Source organism: Lithobates pipiens, unplaced genomic scaffold (genome assembly GCF_037356315.1).
Source record: "Lithobates pipiens isolate NorthernLeopardFrog02 unplaced genomic scaffold, aLitPip1_a1.2 Scaffold_18, whole genome shotgun sequence".
NCBI classification, from domain to species: domain Eukaryota; kingdom Metazoa; phylum Chordata; class Amphibia; order Anura; family Ranidae; genus Lithobates; species Lithobates pipiens.
In genome coordinates, this window is record NW_027507758.1 from 449,294,207 (window position 1) to 449,315,771 (window position 21,565).

The following is a 21,565-nucleotide window of genomic DNA, read 5'->3' on the forward strand; positions in this document are numbered from 1 at the left end:
ATTGCCTATTCTTTTTAGGCCCAAAATTAAAAAAATTTATATTTTCTTTTTATTTAGATGTATTTTTCTTGCTATTACCATATTTTACCACCAAAGTAAAACCCCAAACAAATGGTCCTGCGCCTGACAATATGGGTATGTTGTTTGTACCTGTAGTAGGACCTAGAAACAGTGATGTGCATTTTTTTTTTTTTTTTTAAATATGCACCTTTTTGTTTCCATTTTTCTTCTCTAGCAAGGAAGCACATACACAGGGGTGGCCTGTAGTACAGTGACTGATCACTGTGATAACCAATTAGAGGCTATCACAGTGATCAGGTGCTCAAGGACTGGGCCTTCCCATTCCTTATTGTTAGTACTAGACCCAGATCTCTCGGTAAGAGAAAAAGATAAGAGGGCGCACTGGACTAGTGCATTATCCAACAGATTTATTAAAAGATATGTGAATAAAATCTGAAAGATGTCTACGCACAAACATAAGTTAAAAACACATTTTTCGGGGGACATGTGTGGGCACATCTCTCATTGGTTGCTCGTGTCACCGAACCTGGCAATGGGGGGTCCTGGATGAGACCCCTTGGGCGGAGGAGTTTTGAAGGACTGGCCTTCTTTTTCAGAGCCTCTCAGTGAGAGGCCCAGTCTCTGTCCTGGGAGTGCACTGTACAGCGTGCTTCTCAGCACAAGCACATGTACGCATATATGCGGCCTCACAGAAAGAGACCCAATTCCATGAGGCTGCTTATATATTTACAGTCGGCAGCAAGGGGTTAACATAAGCCACAGCCTATGTGTTTCTCTTTTCTATAAATGCTCATCTGTTGCTTGCTTGGTATTCCAAACTCAAGTCATGCAATATTTATTTTTCTTGCCTCTCTGAAGTTTGAATTTTATTGCAATCTCTATTAAGCATTCCCCTGTATTTGCCATGTAAATTCTGTTTGCATGTATAGGCACTGTTGACTGTACAAAAGCTTTTCTGTTTCAGGATAGTAGTAGGGACATTCTTTTAGACCGTAGAATGTTTTCCCAAGCAATGATATGTGCACACTTCTTTGATATTTGGAAAGTGCTCAAACGACATGAGTGTGCAGTTAGAACATGTCACCATGTCTGACCCATTGTGTGATATTTAGCTGGCTTTTCGTAGACCTGTGTAGTCATTTAAAAAAAAATTAGATAACTGCTTTATAGTTTATAGCATAGGCCGTAAGATTTCTACTGCATTAACTCCCAGCACCAATAGATTTTTTTTTTCAACTTCTTAAGGCTCATCCCACACATGCTTGGACATCCTGTGTGGGCCCAAATATTGCTTACACAAATGAAGACTTAAAAATGTAAAGTTATTTGCTTGAATGATCTCACACTATGCAATATGTAACCTCGGCACATGGTGCAATGAGCGAATTAGTTGCAAGGTGCGAGCGATACAAGTCCGGGGCTGAAGTCCATGCCTATGGCATCCAGAAATTGAAGACCCCTTCAGGGGACCCTGAACAGAACTCGCAATGACGGCATTTCCATATTCAGTGCATCCAGAAAGTATTCACAGTGCTTCACTTTTCCACTTTTTGTTATGTTACAGCCTTGTCCAAAATGGATTAAATTCATTATTTTCCTCAAAATTCTACAAACAATACCCCATAATGACGACGTGAAGGACGTTTGTTTGAAATCTTTGCAAATTTATTAAGAATAAAAAATGCAAAGAATCGCATTCATAAGTATTCTTGGCCTGTGCTTAATACTGAAGCACGTTTGGCACACCTATTTTGGTCAGTTTTTCACATTCTTCTTTGCAGGACCCCTCAAGCTCCATCAGGTTGGATGGGGAGCGTCGGTGCACAGCCATTTTCAGATCTCTCCGGTAATGTGCCATCTGGTTCAAGTCTGGGCTCTGGCTGGGCCACTCATGGATATTCACAGAGTTGTCCCATAGCCACTCCTTTGTTATCTTGACAGTGTGCTTAGGTTTGTTGTCCTGTTGGAAGATGAACCTTCGTCCCAGTCTGATGTCCAAAGCACTCTGGAGCAGGTTTTTAGCAAGGATGTCTCTGTACATTGCTGCATTCATCTTTCCCTCGATTCTGACTAGTCTCCCAGTTCCTGCCACTGAAAGACATCCCCACAGCATGGTGCCTGGATGGTATTGGCCAGGTAATGAGCGGTGCCTGGTTTCCTCCAAACATTCAGGCCAAAGCATTCAATCTTTGTTTCTCACGGTCTGAGAGTGCTTCAGGTGCATTTTGGCAAACTCCACGCAGGCTATCATGTGCCTTTTACTGAGGGGTGGCTTCCATCTGGCCATTCTACCATAAAGGCCCAATTGGTGGAGTACTGCAAGTATGGTGTTTCTTCTGGAAGGTTCTCCTCTCTCCACAGTGAAATGCTGGATCTCTGTCAGAGTGACCAATTGAGTTCTTGGTCCCCTCCCTGACTAAAGCCCTTCTCCCGTGATTGCTCAGTTTGACCGGGCGGCCCACTTTAGGAGGAGTCCTGGTGGTTCCAAACTTCTTCCATTTATGGATTATGGAGGTCAATGTTTTTTTGTACCCTTTCCCAGATCTGTGCCTCAATACAATCCTGTCTGAGGTCTACAGACAATTCCTTGGACTCCATGGGTTGGCTTGTGTTCTGACATGCACTGTTAACTGTGGGACCTTGTATAGACAGATGTGTGCCTTTCCAAATCGTGTCCAATCAACTGAATTTACCACAAATTGACTCTAACAGTTGTAGAAACATCTCAAGGATGATCAGTGGAAACAGGTTGCACCTAAACTCAATTTTGAGTGTCATGACAAAGGCTGTACATATATAAATGATTTTTTAATTTAATAAATTTGCAAAGATTTCAAACAAACTTCTTTCATGCTGTCGCCATGGGGTATTGTTTGTAGAATTTTAAGGAAATGAATGTAATCCATTTTGGAAAAAGGCTATAACAAAATGTGAAAAAAGTGAAGCACCGGGAATACTTTCTGAATGCACTGTACTGGTTTTGGTGGACTCATTGATTGAGGTAGGGCATACTAGTCTCTGGCTAGACACACCCAGTTCTGCACAGCCTCCACAAAAAACAATAGAGACATAAAAGAAGGCAATTGCTAGAAAGATTTTTTCTTTTATTGATCAAGCAATGTAGACCTTATATAATGACTGGCCAAAAAAGGTTGTTCTTTCCTTTGCTGACTTGTAACAAATAGAAGAGGAGTTTGGATAGAAATGGGCTGTTCCCACTGTGGACCTGCCAATTCTTATACCAAGCAATCTACTGTTTCTATTAACGGCATTCCCTTTAAGAATTTAGTTAATAGGCTTTGGAGACTCTAATTTTATCTTTTCTGCAAGATGACAACTTTTGCCCTCAGGCCTAACATTCTCTGTAGCCACCATGAATAAAGGGATTCATCAAATATCCAGAATGCCCTTACTTCCTGTGCATCTGAGCAGACTTACTTTTTTGCTGACCCTGCTCCGAGAAAGGTGCCTTTGGCTATGCCCTTCAACGGTGAGTTCCTCTTTGAAATCCCTTAATAAATACATTGAGGTATTTACCGTGGGTTTCTACCCTACTATCTGCAATCAACCCCCCTATTGAATTATCCTGTTCTAGTTGTATGACTGCTCTGCAAGACGTTTGATAGAGATCCCAGCATCTTCCATTCTCTCATATTTACCAGTTAGGCACATTCCAATCTCTAGGTAGAGTGCCCATCTTTCCTGGTGGCATGCAGATCGCTCCATACTCTGCAATCTGTCGTGTTTGGTAGTTCACATCTAGTATGATAAGAACTTGTTCCTGTTCCTCACCCTGCAGCTTCTCTTTGCAATTGTCAAGTACCTTGTCATTTATACCCTGCAGGTCCTAGTTCTGCCTTGTATATCCTTTTCCTAAAACTTGACTTGCATTACCTGTGCACTCTTTATGAGAAGTTGCTCTTTGTCACCTGCTGTGAACACCTGTGTCCTTCAGGGGCCTTTTTCGGGTGCTTTTTCCCATGCAGAGCCCTCCACTTGTGTTCAAGGTGGTTACTCCCCAAAAAGGTCCTCTGTGATAAAGGAACCACTTTCTCTTTGTTTCCCCTGGCAGTCACAGTTCTGCTTTGGCCTTTGTATTCTTGGTAGCCCCCTCCTTCTTCTTTTTTTGAAGTCATATCAAGCAATTTATGATCCCTCTTAGGGGGTGGGGTCAGGACAGTCATAGATGCTCACCTGCCACATGTTCCCTTGGGAACTGGTCCCTTTGCTTTTTCCGATATGGAAGTCCTCCTTCCTTTTCAACTGGGTGCTGTTTTTTTTTTGTTTTTTTTTTCTAGAGCTTCTGCCCTTAGGGAACAAGTCCATTCTTTCAGAGATGTCGGGTCTCTTGGGCTTTTTGCAGCATTTAGTATCCGTTTATCCCAGAAGTTGCAGAGCCACCATCCTCCGGTGGCTGTTTGGGCCTCTGCTGATGCAGCTTTGACTTCTTTGTGCTTCTGCTCTCAACTGTCTCCTCAGGTCCATTGACCCTTCTTGTTGTCACTGTTTCTCAATGATTAAGTTTTTTAAGGGACAGAGTGAAACGCATTGGGGACGAGGCCTGGCTGGAGTTATGGCTGAAGCTGACATTCATTTCACTTCATGCACATGTGGCTGTTTCATGATGTGCGTCTCTAATGGATCTTTGCTTTAATCAATTCATGTGTCCTGTACTGTACAATATAAAGATAATGGCAATTTTACCATTCCTTTACATTCTGTATCTTGGTGTACAGTACAGGGCACAGGTCCTTTCCCTATTTTCTCTGATCAGAGACAGCATTATATCAGTAAAATAGGTGTGCTGCTTCTGCAAAGCTTTTGCCAGTGTCCATTGACATGAAGATGGCAGCATATAACTAGAGGTGCACCGAATAGAAATTTTGGTGCCGAAACCAAAAATGCAGGATACACTTAGCTGAAAACCGAAAATACTAGTTTTTAACCGCATGCCGACCAGCCTCTGCAGGTGTACTGCAGCAGCATGGCTCGGCTGCACGAATCACCGCTATGTTACGTCGGTAACCTAAACGGCCACTAGGGGGCGACGGTGCACCCCCGCTCGCTCCTGAGCCGATGCGAGTGCCCGCCGGGCTCCCGCGATCACTCGGGGCACACAGAGAACTGGCAGCTGTGTGTGTAAACACACAGTTTCCGTTTCTATGAGCAGGGAACTGTCATCGTCTGTTCATACAGGGTATGGACAGCGATCTGTTAGTTTCCCTGCACAGTCCCATCCCCCCTTCAGTTAGAACAAAATATAGAATACACATTAAGTAAGCAGTAAATGCAATTTTAATCGCACTGTATTAATGCCAATGGTCCCAAAAATGTCAGTTGTCCGTCATAATGTCGCAGTCACGATAAAAATCACTGATCGCCACGATTACTAGTAAAAAAAAAAAATGCCATAAATCTATCCCCTATTTTGTAGACGCTATAACGCTTGCGCAAACCAATCAATAAATGTTTATTGCGACTTTATTTTTTTTACCAAAAATATGTAGAAGAATATGTATCGGCCTAAACGTAGGAAAAAAATTTTATATATATTTTTGGGGGATATTTATTATAGCAAAAAGTTAAAAATAATGCGTTTGTTTTTTTTTTTTTAATTAAATGTGCGCTCTTTTATAGCGCAAAAAACAAACACAGCAAAGGTGATCAAATACCACCAAAAGAAAGCTCTATTTGTGGGGGAAAAAGGACATCAATTTTGTTTGGGAGTCACGTCGCACGACCGCGAAATTGTCAGTTAAAACGGCGCAGTGCCGAATCGCAAAAAGTGGTCTGGTCTTTGGCTAGCCAAATGGCCCCGTGGCTTAAGTGGTTAAAAAAAAATATTTCTATATATAATTGTATTTGACTGTTTAATAATATCAATTTACATTAATATGAATTTATCGTTGGCCATTATTGGCACCTTTTTTAATGCAAGAAAAGCTCAAGAAAATGCAGTTTCTGACTATCTCTTGTATCATGCCCTCAGTCTCTAACCATCTCCTGTATCATGTCTGCAATCTCTTATCTAAACTTAAACACATTGCCAATAGTATTAGCAAAATTTCCATTTGGTGTACTTCTATCAGACATGATACAGGAGATGGCCAGAGACTGCAGACATGATACAGGAGATGGCTAGAGACTGCAGACATAACATTGCATGGATCACACAGAGCGGCGATCTAGGTCAAGGCCGGTCATTGTTACAGGGGCTGCCGAACAATTCAGATTATATCTCTGTAACACAGCGGGAGATCACCGCTCTGCATGACACCATGAGGGAGGGGAGGCCTCGGAGGAGCGCGCCAGGGTGACACCCCAGCAATGTGTGGCACCCGGGGCAGACTGCACCCTTTTTGTTTTGTTTTTTGTTTTTTCCGCATGTCAAACACCATTTTAGACCGCTCTGTTTTGGTGGACCTCTGGATGCACCTCCTACATATAACCCATGGTCTAAGGCAGTGGTCATCAACCCTGTCCTCAGGGCCCACTAACAGGCCAGGTTTGCAAGATTACTGAAATAATTCACAGGTGATATCATTTGCTGCTCAGTGATTGCAGTATTCTAGTCTGAATCTCCCCAAGGTAATACATAAAACCTGGCCTGTTAGTGGGCTCTGAGGACAGGGTTGATGACCACTGGTCTAAGGCAGTGGGACCTTATCCCCGTCATCAGAATATACTCCTCGGGTTCCCTGAAAGAAGCAGGTTGTTTACAGAACTTAGTAGTTCAAGCTGAAATGAACCCACAAAGAAATGAGTCTGTTGTGCTTTTTAGGCTCCATCCATTGCGGATCGTAGCGATTTACTGGCATTTTTTGGGCATTTTTTTAAAGCGTTTTACAGCTTCAGGCATTTTGTTTAGCCAATAGAAAGCATTAGATGTGGAGGGCTGCTATTTTAGCAGAAAACATTATAGAGCTACAAGCAGCTCAAACTGCATTAGAAATCCTTGGAGTGTAATGTGCACTAAATGATTATTTGTAAAACAAAATGTTTGTTTATTTTAAATGTTAAAGCCTGCTATAAAAAAGCAGGTTTAAGAACGAACAGTTAAAATGGAATTCCTGCTATTTCCCTAACACTTATACTAAGTAACTTTTGTAGAGAGTTGTGTATACTTGCCTATTTTCAGGTCACTCTAGTCCATCTGGCTCCCCTCTGCCACCCAGTGTCCCTGCTGGAGAGAAAAGGCAGCGCTGACAACAGATGGGTCATTGAAGCCTGTGGGTGACATCACTGCTCAAGGCTTTACCAGTTAACCACTTCCGGACCACCGCACACCGATATACGTTGGGAGTTTGAAGAGGGATATCTTTGTTATGGCTGCAGCTAGCTGCCATAACCCTGATTAAGCTCTTCAGCGGGCGGTCCGGTTGCCGATAATCGGTGGATTCGCCGCAAAAAACTTTTTGCGGGAGAAGGCCCCCTCCCACCGCTCTCCGATTCCCTCTGCCGCTTACTGGAGGCGATCAGGTCCTCTTCCTTGTGTGGTATGGAGACGAGTGAGGGGAAGATGTCCCCCACCTATCTCCATACCATTGCAGGGCGGAAGCTACGTCAAAATGTCACTTCCGCCCTTGCTCTTAAAGGGCCATTTATTTTATTTTTTCAAAAGACAATTTTATTTTTATTTTTTATTTTTGTGTAAATATGAGGTCTTTTTGACCCCCAGATCTCATTTAATAGGACCTGTCATGCTTTTTTTCTATTACAAGGGATGTTTACATTCCTTTTATAATAAAAAAAAAAAGTGTAAAAATAAAAAAACTGTAAAATAAATAAGAACAAAAAAAATTGAAATGCGCCCGTTCCACTGAGCTCGCATGCAGAAGCGAACACATATGTGAAGTATCGCCACGATCGGTAGAGCCAGAGCAATAATTCTAGCCTAGGCCTCTGTAACTCAAAACATGCAACCTGTAGAATTTTTTTTAAACGTCACCTATGGAGATTTTTAAGGGTAAAACTTTTCCATTCCACGAGCGGGTGTAATTTTGAAGGGTGACATTGGGTATCAATTTACTCGGCGTAACATCTTTCACAATATAAAAAAAAAAACATTACTGTTGTCTTATTTTTTAATTCAAAAAAGTGTATTTTTTCAAAAAAGACCACTGCGCAAATACAGTGTGACAAAGTATTGCAATGACCGCCATTTTTATTCTCTAGGGAGTTAGGGGAAAAAAAGGTATGTTTGGGTGTTCGAAGTAATTTTCTAGCAAAAAAAAACTGTTTTTAACTTGTAAACAACAAGTCTCAAAGAGGCCCGGCCCTTAAGTGGTGAATAACTATAGACACAACTTTTTTTTTTAGTTCAGTTTTTATTGCTGTCTGTGCCCCTGTTAAGGAGATTCACCCTCTCAATTGGCCCTGCTTACCATTATATGTAAAGGAAAACCCCAAATTTTAGGTTGTCCCCAGAAAAGTAGTAGAGGGGAAATCTTCCAATGAGGACACTTGTGGAGACCTGGGGGTCCCCAAGAAATGTCCTTAACCACTTGCCGACCGCCTCACGCCGATGTACGTCATCAGAATGGCACGGGCAGGCATAAGCACATATATGTACGTCCTTTGCCTCCCGCGGGTCGGGGGCCCGATCGGGCCCCCGCCCGGTGCCTGCGGCGGTCGGTTTTCGTTCGGGAGCGATCCCGGACGAGGGGACGGCCATTCATTCATGGCCACCCCCTCGCGATCGCTCCCGACGAATGGAAATCCCCGGTGACATCACTTCCTCTCCTGTAATGTAAACACAGGAGAGGAAGTGATGTATTCTCTCCTCCGTGTCGGTATTTTTCGTTCCGACACGGAGGAGAGCGGATCAGTGAGTTGCACCAACACATCCCACACACAGTAGAACATGCCAGGCACACTCACACCCCCCCTTTACCCCCCGATCACCCCCCCAATTACCCCTGCCCCCCAGTCACAGTGACACCAATGTCATTTTTTTTTTTTTTTTTTTTTTTTTGCATTGGTGTCATTTGTGACTGTAATAACTGTTAGGGCAGTTAGGGTTAGCCCCCTTTAGTTCTAATGTACCCCCCTAACCCCCCCAATAAAGGTTTAACCCCGTGATCACCCCCCGTCGCCAGTGTCACTAAGGCTGGGTTCACATTGCAGCGGTTTATGAGAACGAATGTGATTCGCACCGCACTGCAGTGCAAATCACATCCGATCTCTGTGCGATTCGAGTTCAGCCATTCGCCGCACCCGCCACACCCGCCGCACCCGCCGCAAATTCGCACGGGACCCTTTTTTTGGCCCGCAGCAGAATCGGATCGCATGGGTGTTCACACCATGCGATCCGAGTTTGCAGATCGCACTGCGATATGCGAACTGATCTGGGGGTGTCAGTAACATTTCACTGACACTCCCAGCAGTTCGCATAGGGCAGTGTGAACTGCCGCCGGGAGGCATGCGATGCGGGAACCCGCCGCGGATTCGCGGCGTTTCCGCATCGCTCCAGTGTGAACCCAGCCTAATAAGCGATCATTTTTCTGATCGCCGTATTAGTGTCACAGGTGACGCTAGTTAGGCAGGTAGGTATTTAGGTTCGCCGCAGCTTTTTATAGCGCTAGGGACCCCCATATACTACTGCATAAAGCCCCCTGATTGCCCCCTAGTTAACCCTTTCACCAGTGATCACCATATAACTGTTACAGGTGACGCTGGTTGGTTAGTTATTTTTTTATAGTTTCAGGGCACCCGCCATTTATTACCTAATAAAGGTTTAACCCCCTGATCACCCGGCAGGTGTCATTTGTGACTAATAACTGTTAGGGCAGTTAGGGTTAGCCCCCTTTAGTTCTAAGGTACCCCCCTAACCCCCCCAATAAAGGTTTAACCCCGTGATCACCCCCCGTCGCCAGTGTCACTAAGGCTGGGTTCACATTGCAGCGGTTTATGAGAACGGATGTGATTCGCACCGCACTGCAGTGCAAATCACATCCGATCTCTGTGCGATTCGAGTTCAGCTATACAGATAGTATGGCTGAATTCGTGTCGCACCCGCCGCAAACTCGCACGGGACCCTTTTTTTGGTCCGCAGCAGAATCGGATCGCATGGGTGTTCACACCATGCGATCCAAGTTTGCAGATCGCACTGCGATATGCGAACTGATCTGGGGGTGTCATTAACATTTCACTGACACTCCCAGCAGTTCGCATAGGGCAGTGTGAACTGCCGCCGGGAGGCATGCGATGCGGGAACCCGCCGCGCATTCGTGGCGTTCCCGCATCGCTCCAGTGTGAACCCAGCCTAATAAGCGATCGTTTTTCTGATCGCTGTATTAGTGTCACAGGTGACGCTAGTTAGGCAGGTAGGTATTTAGGTTCGCCGCAGCTTTTTATAGCGCCAGGGACCCCCATATACTACCGCATAAAGCCCCCTGATTGCCCCCTAGTTAACCCTTTCACCAGTGATCACCATATAACTGTTACAGGTGACGCTGGTTGGTTAGTTATTTTTTTATAGTTTCAGGGCACCCGCCATTTATTACCTAGTCTCACTAGTGTACCCCTAAATTTAGGGGTGTCTACTTTCTAAAATGGGGTCATTTGGGGGGGGGGGGGTTTGTGCCATCTTGGCATTTTATGGCCTTCAAAACTGTAACGCCCTTAGAAAGCCTGAAGGCGGTGCTTGGTTTTTGGGGCCCCGTACGCGGCTAGGCTCCCAAAAAGTCCCACATATGTGGTATCCCCGTACTCAGGAGAAGCAGCAGAATTTATTTTGGGGTGTCATTTCACATATGCCCATGGCATGCGTGAGCAATATATCATTTAGTGACAACTTTGTGAAAAAAAAAAAAAGTTTGTAATTTTCCCGCAACTTGTGGCAAAATATAAAATATTCCATGGACTCAACATGCCTCTCAGCAAATAGCTTGGGGTGTCTACTTTCTAAAATGGGGTCATTTGTGGGGGTTTTGTGCCATCTTGGCATTTTATGGCCTTCAAAACTGTAATAGGTAGTGAGAAGTGAACTCAAAAAATTACGCCCTTAGAAAGCCTGAAGGCGGTGCTTGGTTTTCGGGGCCCCGTACGCGGCTAGGCTCCCAAAAAGTCCCACATATGTGGTATCCCCGTACTCAGGAGAAGCAGCAGAATTTATTTTGGGGTGTCATTTCACATATGCCCATGGCATGCATGAGCAATATATCATTTAGTGACAACTTTGTGAAAAAAAAAAAAAAAAAAAAAAGTTTGTAATTTTCCCGCAACTTGTGGCAAAATATAAAATATTCCATGGACTCAACATGCCTCTCAGCAAATAGCTTGGGGTGTCTACTTTCTAAAATGGGGTCATTTGTGGGGGTTTTGTGCCATCTTGGCATTTTATGGCCTTCAAAACTGTAATAGGTAGTGAGGCGTGAAATCAAAAATTTACGCCCTTAGAAAGCCTGAAGGCGGTGCTTGGTTTTCGGGGCCCTGTACGCGGCTAGGCTCCCAAAAAGTCCCACATATGTGGTATCCCCGTACTCAGGAGAAGCAGCAGAATTTATTTTGGGGTGTCATTTCACATACGCCCATAGCATGTGTGAGCAATATATCATTTAGTGACAACTTTGTGTAAAAAAAAAAAAAAATTTTTTTTTTGTCATTATTCAATCGCTTGAGGCAAAAAAATAAAATATTCAATGGGCTCAACATGCCTCTTATCAATTTCCTTAGGGGGTCTACTTTCCAAAATGGGGTCATTTGGGGGGGTTTTGTACTGCCCTGTCATTTTAGCACCTCAAGAAATGAGATAGGCAGTCGTAAACTAAAAGCTGCGTAAATTCCAGAAAACGTACCTTAGTTTGTAGATGTGACAACTTTTGCGCAAACCAATAAATATACAATTATTGACTTTTTTTTTACCAAAGACATGTGGCTGAATACATTTTGTCCTAAATGTATGACTAAAATTGAGTTTATTGGATTTTTCTAATAACAAAAAGTAGAAAATATCATTTTTTTTCAAAATTTGCGGTCTTTTTACGTTTATATCGCAAAAAATAAAAATCGCAGAGGCAATCAAATACCATCAAAAGAAAGCTCTATTTGTGGGAAGAAAAGGACGCAAATTTTGTTTGGGTACAACATTGCATGACCGCGCAATTACCAGTTAAAGCAGCGCAGTGCCAAAGTGTAAAAAGACCTCTGGTCATTTACCAGCAAAATGGTCCGGTCTGAAAGTGGTTAATTTGCAGAGATTTCCTCTCGCTTCCTGTTTGGCTTTGGGACCAGACATGAAGGTAAATCTACGCCGTTGGACATAGATGGCGGGGGGAAAAAAATCTGACCATGGTTATTACCCTCCCTTGTTCTATCCATGATGACAAAAAAAGTTTTGCCTATGTTTCTACTTTGAGTGCTTTCTCCTCTCCCTTGATATAAATGCTGGTTTACAGAGAAGATTATTTGACCAGAGTGGAGTGGGCTGAAAATAGGCAAGTGTATATACATCTTTCTTAGATTAGCTTAGGTGACGAAAGTGGGGGAGAGGACCGTTTTAAGGCTAGGTGGGTGTATAGTTGAATTTGCACTCTAAGAAATTTGTAAGGTTAAATATGAATACAATTGACCAAGAGCTACTGTATGGTGTTTTTATGAACAGATCGATTCATTTGAAAGTAAAAATTTAATTATGGATTTTTACTAATATGCCACATCGCCTCCCTTTCCCCCACCAAACGCAAGTGCTAATTACCAGACCTCAGATCTGCTATTACTCTATTTTTTAATTGCCTTGTGTTTGCTCCATCTCTGTTAACGTTGGATTTCAAGCCAGCAGGTTGCAGTACTACACAGGCGCTCCTTGGATCACCTATAATGTGAAACCTGTAGAATAGATCAAGAGGTTGGGCATGAATTGAGTGATTGAACATTCCTGTAATACAATGTAATTGGAACAGGAGCAAAGCACATGCCAGGTATCTAATAGCTAATCTGAGTTTATTTTCACATAGTGCTCTGTGAAAGGTGAGAGGGGGAGGGGCAATGTGATTTGATGGTTTACTTCAATTACACCTTTTAAAGAATATAAAAATTGTCAATATTTCTTCTTTTTATATGCATTGCTTACTTTTTCCTCTTTAGTTGAAAGTAATGAAGTTTCAAGATGAAATTGAATCTGGTAAAAGGCCGAAGAAGTCAGGGCAGAGTATTCAGGAACAAGTTGAACACTATCGAGACAAGCTTCTGCAAAGGGTACTGTTTTTACATATTTAAGTTTTTCATGTCCTGTTTGCCTTGGGGTACATTTCTGCTTACAGGCTGTATTGGAAAGTCACCACCCATCTTTCTTTTTTAGTTTTCAAAAGATCGCTACCTTTTAGACAGAAGTGTTGTGTTTCGGAAATGACTTTTGTTCCTGGTAAATAATGTAACTGGTTCTCACGTTGGGTATTTGTTCACCAAATTAGGGAGGTGTAAAAGTCATTTTGGTTACACTGATCTGCACTTTGATATTTATTTATTCACTGCAACGTTAGGTCAAAAATCTGAGCAGAGAAGCTTATGGTCAGTACAGATACCTGACCATCACCAATCTCTATCTCCTGCCACATATTAGTTTACCCAGGGAGAATGCCCAAGTGATCTCAAGTCAAGCCCTCAGATTGATAAGTGCATCAGATTAGTAGTTAAGTAAAATATTCAAGGAATAGCATTGAGGTGTAGTGTGTCGGTAACAAATGCTAGCCTGTAGTCTCTTCCTTATCAGATAACCACCTGGCTTTAGGGTCTCTTGTGTCTTTCAACTTACAAAAGTCATGATTTTTCTGATCACCTGTGTGAAACTGGAGCCCTTTTCCACAGTGGCCAATTGATTCATCTAGATAGAAAAGCTCTGTTATGCAAATGTCTGTCAGGTCAGCACTTTCTTAAGACTTTCCTCACTAGAATGAGTTACTTAGTGTTAAATAACAATCTGGATGATTTCACTGTTGCTGTAATACCGTAGCCTTTTTGAATGATTGTACTGTTGTTTTTTCTGCATTGTACAAAAAATGGATTTGGAATATTTTTTATGGCTTCTTCTTTTCACTAGTTTTTATTCAAACAAATTTGAAATGCAAAAATACTGACATTAGCATACAAGTATAAAAGGGTGGTTGCACTCTCGAACCAAACCATGGGCCCACCTGTCTCAGTGAAAGGACATAAAAGCAGTAGAAGAACCACTTCTGGCAGGCAGTTTTTTTTCAAATGAAACAATTTTCTAATAATGTAAAGCTCAGTATTTAGAAATGCCCATGTTCATCAAACAGAATAAGCCCAGAACTTCACAAAATGCGTGCTATCAAAGAACACCGGTATTTTCCCAGCTCTCCTGAAAAATAGGGTACCGTAGTACCAACTAATGTTTCCTTTAGCACAAAGTACTATGCCTTACATCCCAAAATATAGGTTTGTCTGAAAGAAACACCATGGGCTCCTCATTAACATCCATACAAAAAAAATTAAAAAACAAAGCAAAAAATAAAAGAGAAGGTGAGACTTAGAAAAAGACAGACAAGAGAGAGGGAAAAAAGCAGTGGTGGTAGGGAAGGCAGAAGTGGGTCCTGTCAACCCAGATCCACAATCCCACCACTAAGGATCCTGAAGGTATCCAATTCAGGAAATTCAATACTTTCTTAAATCTGGCTTGTTTGTCCCTTAGACTACGCCTCCGTTTTTCATTAACCGCTTCCAGACCACCCGCCGTCGTTGTACATCAGCTGTTTGAAGAGGGATATCATTGTTCTGGTAGCAGCTAGCTACCAGAACTAGAGGTCGACCGATATATCGGCCGGCCGATATATCGGCCGATATTTGCCGTTTTTTAAATAATCGGCATCGGCCGATTTGAGCTGATAAAAAGCCGATTTAGAACTACAGCGGGACTTTTCTATTACAGAAGTCATTTCAGTCAGTGTAAGTTGCCTGAGTAGTCATAGCAACCCTTTCCTCCTCTCTGGGCAGACTGCCAAGAAAAGAACTAAATGATACAATGTTTACACTTGAATGAATGAAGTCATCTCTGTGTGTAGAAGTTCTCAGTTTAACCATTTAAAGACTAAATCTTTTCTGACACTTGTTGCTTACAAGTAAAAATCTTGTATTTTCTGCCAGAAAATCACTTAGACCCCCCAAAAATGATATATATTTTTTTAGCAGAGATCCTAGGGAATAAAATAGCGGTTGTTGCAATATTTTATGTCACACGGCATTTGCACAGAGGTCTTTCAAATGCATTTTTTTAGGAAAAAAATACACTATTTAAAAAATAAAAATAAAATAAAAACAGTAAAGTTAGCCCATTTTTTTTTCGTCCAAAAGTTTTGACTACCTGTTTTAATTAAATATATAGATTTTTTTTTTTTTTTTATTATCTAAATCATACATACAAGTAAACTGATTGGGGGTTTTGTTTTGTTTAATAAATGTTTAAATGTAAGAAATTTTCTGTATCACTTATGAAGTTGCTTTCACACTGGAGCGGGCAGGCGTTGATGGTAAAACGCAAGTTTTAGCGGCTCTTTACCATCATTTTAGCGGTGCTATTTGGCTAGTGGGGCACATATAACCCAGCTAGCGGCCAAGGAAGAGGTTAAATGCGCCCATGAAGCACTGCTGCCAAATCGCATTGCATGCGCTTCGGCAGTGGTGCCCATTCATATCAATGGGCAGGAGTGGTGGAGGAGCGGTATACACCACTCCAAACGTGCTGCTTGCAGGACTTTTTTTTTAAGATCCTGCCAGAGCATCGCCTCAGTGTGAAAGCACTCTGTCTTTCACACAGACTGCAGGGGAGCCATTTTACAGGCGCTATTTTTAGCCCAAAAGCGCCTGAAAAACGCCCCAGTGGGAAAGGTGCGTTAGATCAAGGGGGATTAAAAAATAAAATAAAAAATAAAAAAGGAAAAAAAAAAATAAATAAAATCAAATCGGCCTAACATATCGGCATCATATATCGGCTATCGGCCGCCATGATTTCTAAATATCGGCATCGGCCAGAGAAAAACCCATATCGGTCGACCTCTAACCAGAACCCCGGTATCCTCTTCAGCAGGCGGTCCGCTTTCAGGTAAAAGTGGGGTCTGAGGCGGATTCTTGCAAGATTGCTTTAATTGGTGGCGAGAGAGCCCCCCCCCCTCCCCCGCCTCTCTGAAGCGATCGGGTCCTTCTCCCTGTTGGGTATGGAGATGAGTGAGGGGAAGATGGCCCCCATCCGTCTCCATACCATTGCAGGGCAGAAGCAACATCAAAACATCACTTCCGCCCATAGCTCTTAAAGCAACGTTTTTTTTGTTTTGTTTTTCAAATGACATTTAATTATTTTTTTTTATTTTTATTTTTTATTGCATTTTAGTGTAATTATGAGATTTGAGGTCTTTTTGACCGCAGATCTCTTATTTAAGAGGTCCAGCCATACTTTTTTTTTTTTCTATTACAAGGGATGTTTACACTCCTTGTAATAAGAATAAAAGTCACCTAATTTTTTCTTTAAAACAGTGTAAAAGGTAAGATGAGATTTTTTTTTTTTTTTTTTAAATGTGCAGACGCGAACACATATATAAGTGGAGCCTGCACATGAAAATTGTGTTCAAACTACACATGTGAGTTATCGCTACGATCCTTAGAGCAAGAGCAATAGAACTCCTCTGTAAATCAAAACATGCCAACCTGTAGAATTTTTTTTTTACATGTTGCATTTGGAGATTTTTAAAGAGGAAGTAAACCCTGATGGGTTTACTTATTCTTTGTCTCCCTGTAAATGTAAAGCATAATGGGCTACTATGCATCGCATAGTAGCACATTATGTGTCACTTACCTGACACAGGAGCCAGCGATGTCACCGCTGTCCCCTGTAGTCCGGAGCATCCATCTTCTTCCGGGTGTCGCTGCTCCGGCCACTCAGCGCTAGAGCAGCGATGATGTCACTCCCGCGCATGCGCACGGGAGCCGCCACGAACGCCATTTCTCTGTTAGCAGCGGCATGCTGCTAACGCCAATAGTGCGCCTGCGCCCCGCTGTCTACGGCGCATGCGCCATAGACAGTAGTGCCTGTCTTTCAGTAAATATCTTCTAAACCGTGTAGGTTTAGGAGATATTTCTTGGACCTACAGGTAAGCCTTAATTTAGGTTTACCTGTTGGTCAGAGTGGTTTGTAAGGGTTTACAACCACTTTAACAGTAAAAGTTTGTCTCCATTCCATGAGCGGGCGCAACTTTTAAGCGTGACATTTTTGGTATCAATTTACTCAGCGTAACATCATCTTTCACAATATTAAAAAAATAAGCTAACTTTACTGTTTTATTTTTTAATTCAAAAACTTGATTTTTTTTCCAAAAAATACGCTTGTAAGACTGCTGCGCAAATATAGTGTGACAAAAAGTATTGCAACGACCGCCGTTTTATTCTCTAGGGTGTTAGGGGAAATATAATATTTTGGGCTTCTAAGTAATTTTCTAGCAAACTAACTTGTAAACAACAAGTTTAAAAAAATAGGCCCAGTCCTTAAGTGGTTAATAATAATCCAAAATGTTATTTTTGACACGTGTAAGATTAACTATAGGGGTCTTCCATGCTCATGCTATGGCAATTGTAGCTGCTAGTAAAATTAAGATAAGGGTTCGGAGATGTCTGGATATCTCGTTCGAGAGGTCAGTAAAAAAAGCTGTCTTGGCTTTAACCAGTAGATGAGATTTAATATTCCACATATACAGCCAAACTGGGATAACACCTACTTTATATCAGTTAAATGTTCTCCTTTATGAGGGGGCTGGGCAGCTATGTTTGCCATGGAGGACCTTGTTAGTGCCGTGCAGGCAGAACTTCACTATCAGTTGTCTCTCTCTGTTTTATTGCTGATACATTTAACAGTTGGAAATTCAACCTGTATGTTTGACAGACTCATTTTGGGGGGGTTTTCTAAAACTGGAGAGTGCAAACTTTGATGCAGCTCCGGATAGGAACCAATCGGCTTTCAGGTTTTATTTTCAGAGCTTAATTGAACAAACTGAAGTTGGAATCTGATTGGCTACCATGCACAGTTGCTCGGTAGGGTGTTGTAGCAAGCGTGTACCTAGTTTTGACAAATATCCCACTTCCGGTCGCATCACAGTGACGATCCACCTGATGGAGTGTCACGTATGTGCATGCCATGCTTTTCCACCATACAGCTTTGTGGAAGCATCTTTTTTTCTGGTGCTACTCCTTGCAAGAGCTCATATTTTCAATCTTCTCCTGCTTCTTTAGTCACTTCTGGCCTTTATTTGTAGTAGCTAGCTCTCATCCTGTAAAACCACTCAGGCCAGAGAGTTTTCTCAGGACAAATGTGAGACTCTCCAAACTCAGATTTAAGCTACTTGGTCCAGGAGTTGTCTGATTCCCCTGTTTTCCATGAAGAGCCTTGGGCTTCATGTTTGCCTCTGTTTCGAGGCAGACTTATTTGCCAAATATACTTTAAAAGAGAGGTAAAGGATTTAATTTTTTTGTTAGAATCATACTTACCTCTGATGCAGCATCTGACCCCCGGCACCTCTGCACTGAAAACTGAATGATCTAACACCACTGATCGCTCTGTTTTCAGAGATCTGTGAGCAGAGAGCTGTGGACTCAGCTTTCTGCTCTGCCCTCTCCTCACTCATTGGAGGCTGTGGAGGGAGTGAGGGTGGCAAGCTCAGGCTCTCAGCAGCTCGCTGAGCCGCGTGTCAGTCCAGGTACCTAGCGGTTCCTGACTTCAGCACGTTTTTTACTCCTGTGACCCGGTTTCAGTAGAAAACTAACTGCACTCCTGTGATCCTTAGAAGTCCAGCCAAACAAGCTTTGACTGGACTTCTCCTTTAAGACCTCCTGTCCCTGGATATACTGATTAATTTGGCACTAAGGATCCACTTCTTGCTTGATGGCTCAGGATTTGGGGAAATCCTTCCTTCATAACAGATGCTAGCTTGTCAGGCTGGGGATGTGTCCTGGGCACCCTGTCAGTACAGGGAAATTGGTTGGTTGTTGCTGGAGTCTGGTCTCATGATCAGCATTCTGGGACTTCAGGTTGAACAATGCTGAAGTAGTGGTGTATATCAGCCACCAATTAAGGATGTGCCAAAGTCCCTCCACAGCAAGAATCCCACCTAGACTGAAACTTCACATTCCCACCTAGATCAGTGCACATCTCAAGTGTCACAGTCAACAGCACACCCAGGGGGAACCAGAGGAGTGGCCTAGAGGTGTTCCAAGATTTCTGTCATAGGTTGGGGATGCTGAATGTCGGCCACCTGGCCCCAAAGGTTCAATAACAAGCGGCACAGGTTTATCTCTAGATACAGAAATCCTATAGCAGATATAGTGACTGCTCTGGTAACTGGCCCAGTCATTGTATTATGCTAACCTGGTATAACTCTTGGCGGATGTTCCGTGAGCTCTTGCACATTGTCTGGATTTTTTTTGTCTTGAGGGCTAATTTACCGTTCTACTTCAGTGTCTGGCTTCAGTGGCATGGCTGTTGAAGCTTAGGTTTTAAGCGACAATGGCATCTCTGAATCGGTGGTTCTGGCAATGCTACTAGCTAGGAATGTGACTTTCTGCAATGTCTATCCTCTCCTTCCTGGAGCTGTGTGCCTAGACCAGTGTCTTAAACATCATATAAATGGCAGAAACCTAGCTCTTGATCGTTGAGGTGCCAGGCCAACAGTCTCTGGCTCTATGCACTAAGACTTTTATACAGGGTGTCTCCCATTTAGCTTCCCTTGATCATTCATCCATTTTCTGTACTTACAGGGTCTTTAAAGGGAAAAAACATCGGTAATATTCATGTATTGCAGAGATTTACTGCATGTTTTTTTCTTTTTTTCCTTTTTTGCCTTGGCATATGTGTTAATGATAAAGATGTTACCTTAGAAACCACTAGGTGGCAGTATGTTTTCAGTAATAGTCATTACCGGGTATCTTTTTTTTTTTTTTTTTTCTTCAGGAAAGAGAAAAAGAGATGGAGAGGGAAAGAGACAGAGATAAGAAAGATAAGGAAAAGTTTGAATATCGAACAAAAGACAAAAAAGACAAAGACGAGTCCACACCAACAAGAAAAGAGAGGTCAGTATATGGAGCCTTTTGGTTCATCTTAAAAACTCCTTTTTCAAATATCTAAAATCTCACCTGCATCGGCATAATCTTAGTAAGGATGTTTAAAAAAAAAATATTCAGACTTTTTAAGTAGTTCTTATCAGTGCAGTTCCCTCGTGTTACCAATTTCTTGTGCATTAAAACTTTACATTTAGTCTTCCTGGTAGAACAAACTAAGGTGAAGCTGTATTTTATTGCCATGTCTAATGATAATTTGCCTATATTTGCTTGTTAATCCTTTTTGCATGTCGACACTGTTACCTTGACTTTACCAAAGCTTTTCTGTTTCAGAATAAGCTAGAGGTAAGAAGTGTATGTTGTCATAGCAATATGATACAAGACACTTTTGAAACAAAACACTTGGTCATTTTCTGGGTTTGCCTGTTCCCTGTTGTTGAACACAGCAATGAATTGCGTGCGGCTGGTCAACTTATTTATTACAACTTACAGTTGTGCTCATAAGTTTACATACCCTGGCAGAATGTATTATTTCTTGCCCATTTTTCACAGAATATGAATAACACAAACTTTTCTTTCATTTATGGTTAGTGTTTGGCTGAAGACATTTATTATCAATCAACTGTGTTTAAAATCATAATGACCACAGAAACTACCCAAATGACCCTGATCAAAAGTTTACATACCCCAGTTCTTAATACCGTGTATTGCCCCCATTAACCACTTCAGCCCCAGACCATTTTGCTGGCTTAAGACCAGACCACCTTTTGCGATTCCGCACTGCATCTCTTTAACTGACAATTGCGCGGTCGTGCGACGTGGCTCCCCAAAAAAATTGACGTCCTTTTTCCCCCCCCACAAATAGAGGTTTCTTTTGGTGGTATTTGATCACCCCTGCGGTTTTTATTTTTTGTGCTATAAACAAAAATAGAGCGACAATTTTGAAAAAAACGCATTTTTTACTTTTGTTATAATATCCCCCAAAAATATATTAAAAAAACATATATGAAAGGGAAAGGGGGAGGGGGAATGCAACAGGGGATTTTTCAACGGTGCAGCTTATATGAAAGTAATAACAAAAATATAAAAATTCATAGAGTTTTAATTTAATATGTTAAAAATAGATTGTATAAACATTAATAACAGATATAAAAAATGTGCACAAGGTACATAGCTATTGGGTTTTGGGGATCCTGAAAATGTTTGTTGATAAAGTGATCGCACTTCTTCCCAACATGTTTCGCAATGAGCTTCTTCAGGGGAATGTGCAACTAACAATAACATGAAGAGAAAAATAATTTTTTAAAAAGAGAAGCATCAATACACAATATCGTACACTTCAAAATATATTCGAAAAATATTTTGAAAAAATATTTTTTACATGATCATATATAATCTCAATATGCTTGGTCCAATACGGCGGTGCTTACCCTGATTCAAAAGATACACCGCAATCCCGGAACCGGCAAAAGTTGGAAAATAATTGTGTAAG

General features: G+C 42.0%; 1 protein-coding gene across 8 annotated transcripts in view; it reads left to right on the forward strand.

Moving 5' to 3' along the window:
- Nucleotides 1-21,565, forward strand: part of U2SURP (U2 snRNP associated SURP domain containing) — a 127,920-nt gene that overhangs the window by 93,661 nt on the left and 12,694 nt on the right. For all 8 annotated transcript variants that reach the window (XM_077488227.1, XM_077488231.1, XM_077488229.1 and 5 more), the window contains 2 exons: nucleotides 13,108-13,218; nucleotides 19,967-20,085. In XM_077488227.1, coding sequence (XP_077344353.1) covers nucleotides 13,108-13,218; nucleotides 19,967-20,085 — 230 coding nt within the window. The remainder of the gene's footprint in view (nucleotides 1-13,107; nucleotides 13,219-19,966; nucleotides 20,086-21,565) is intronic.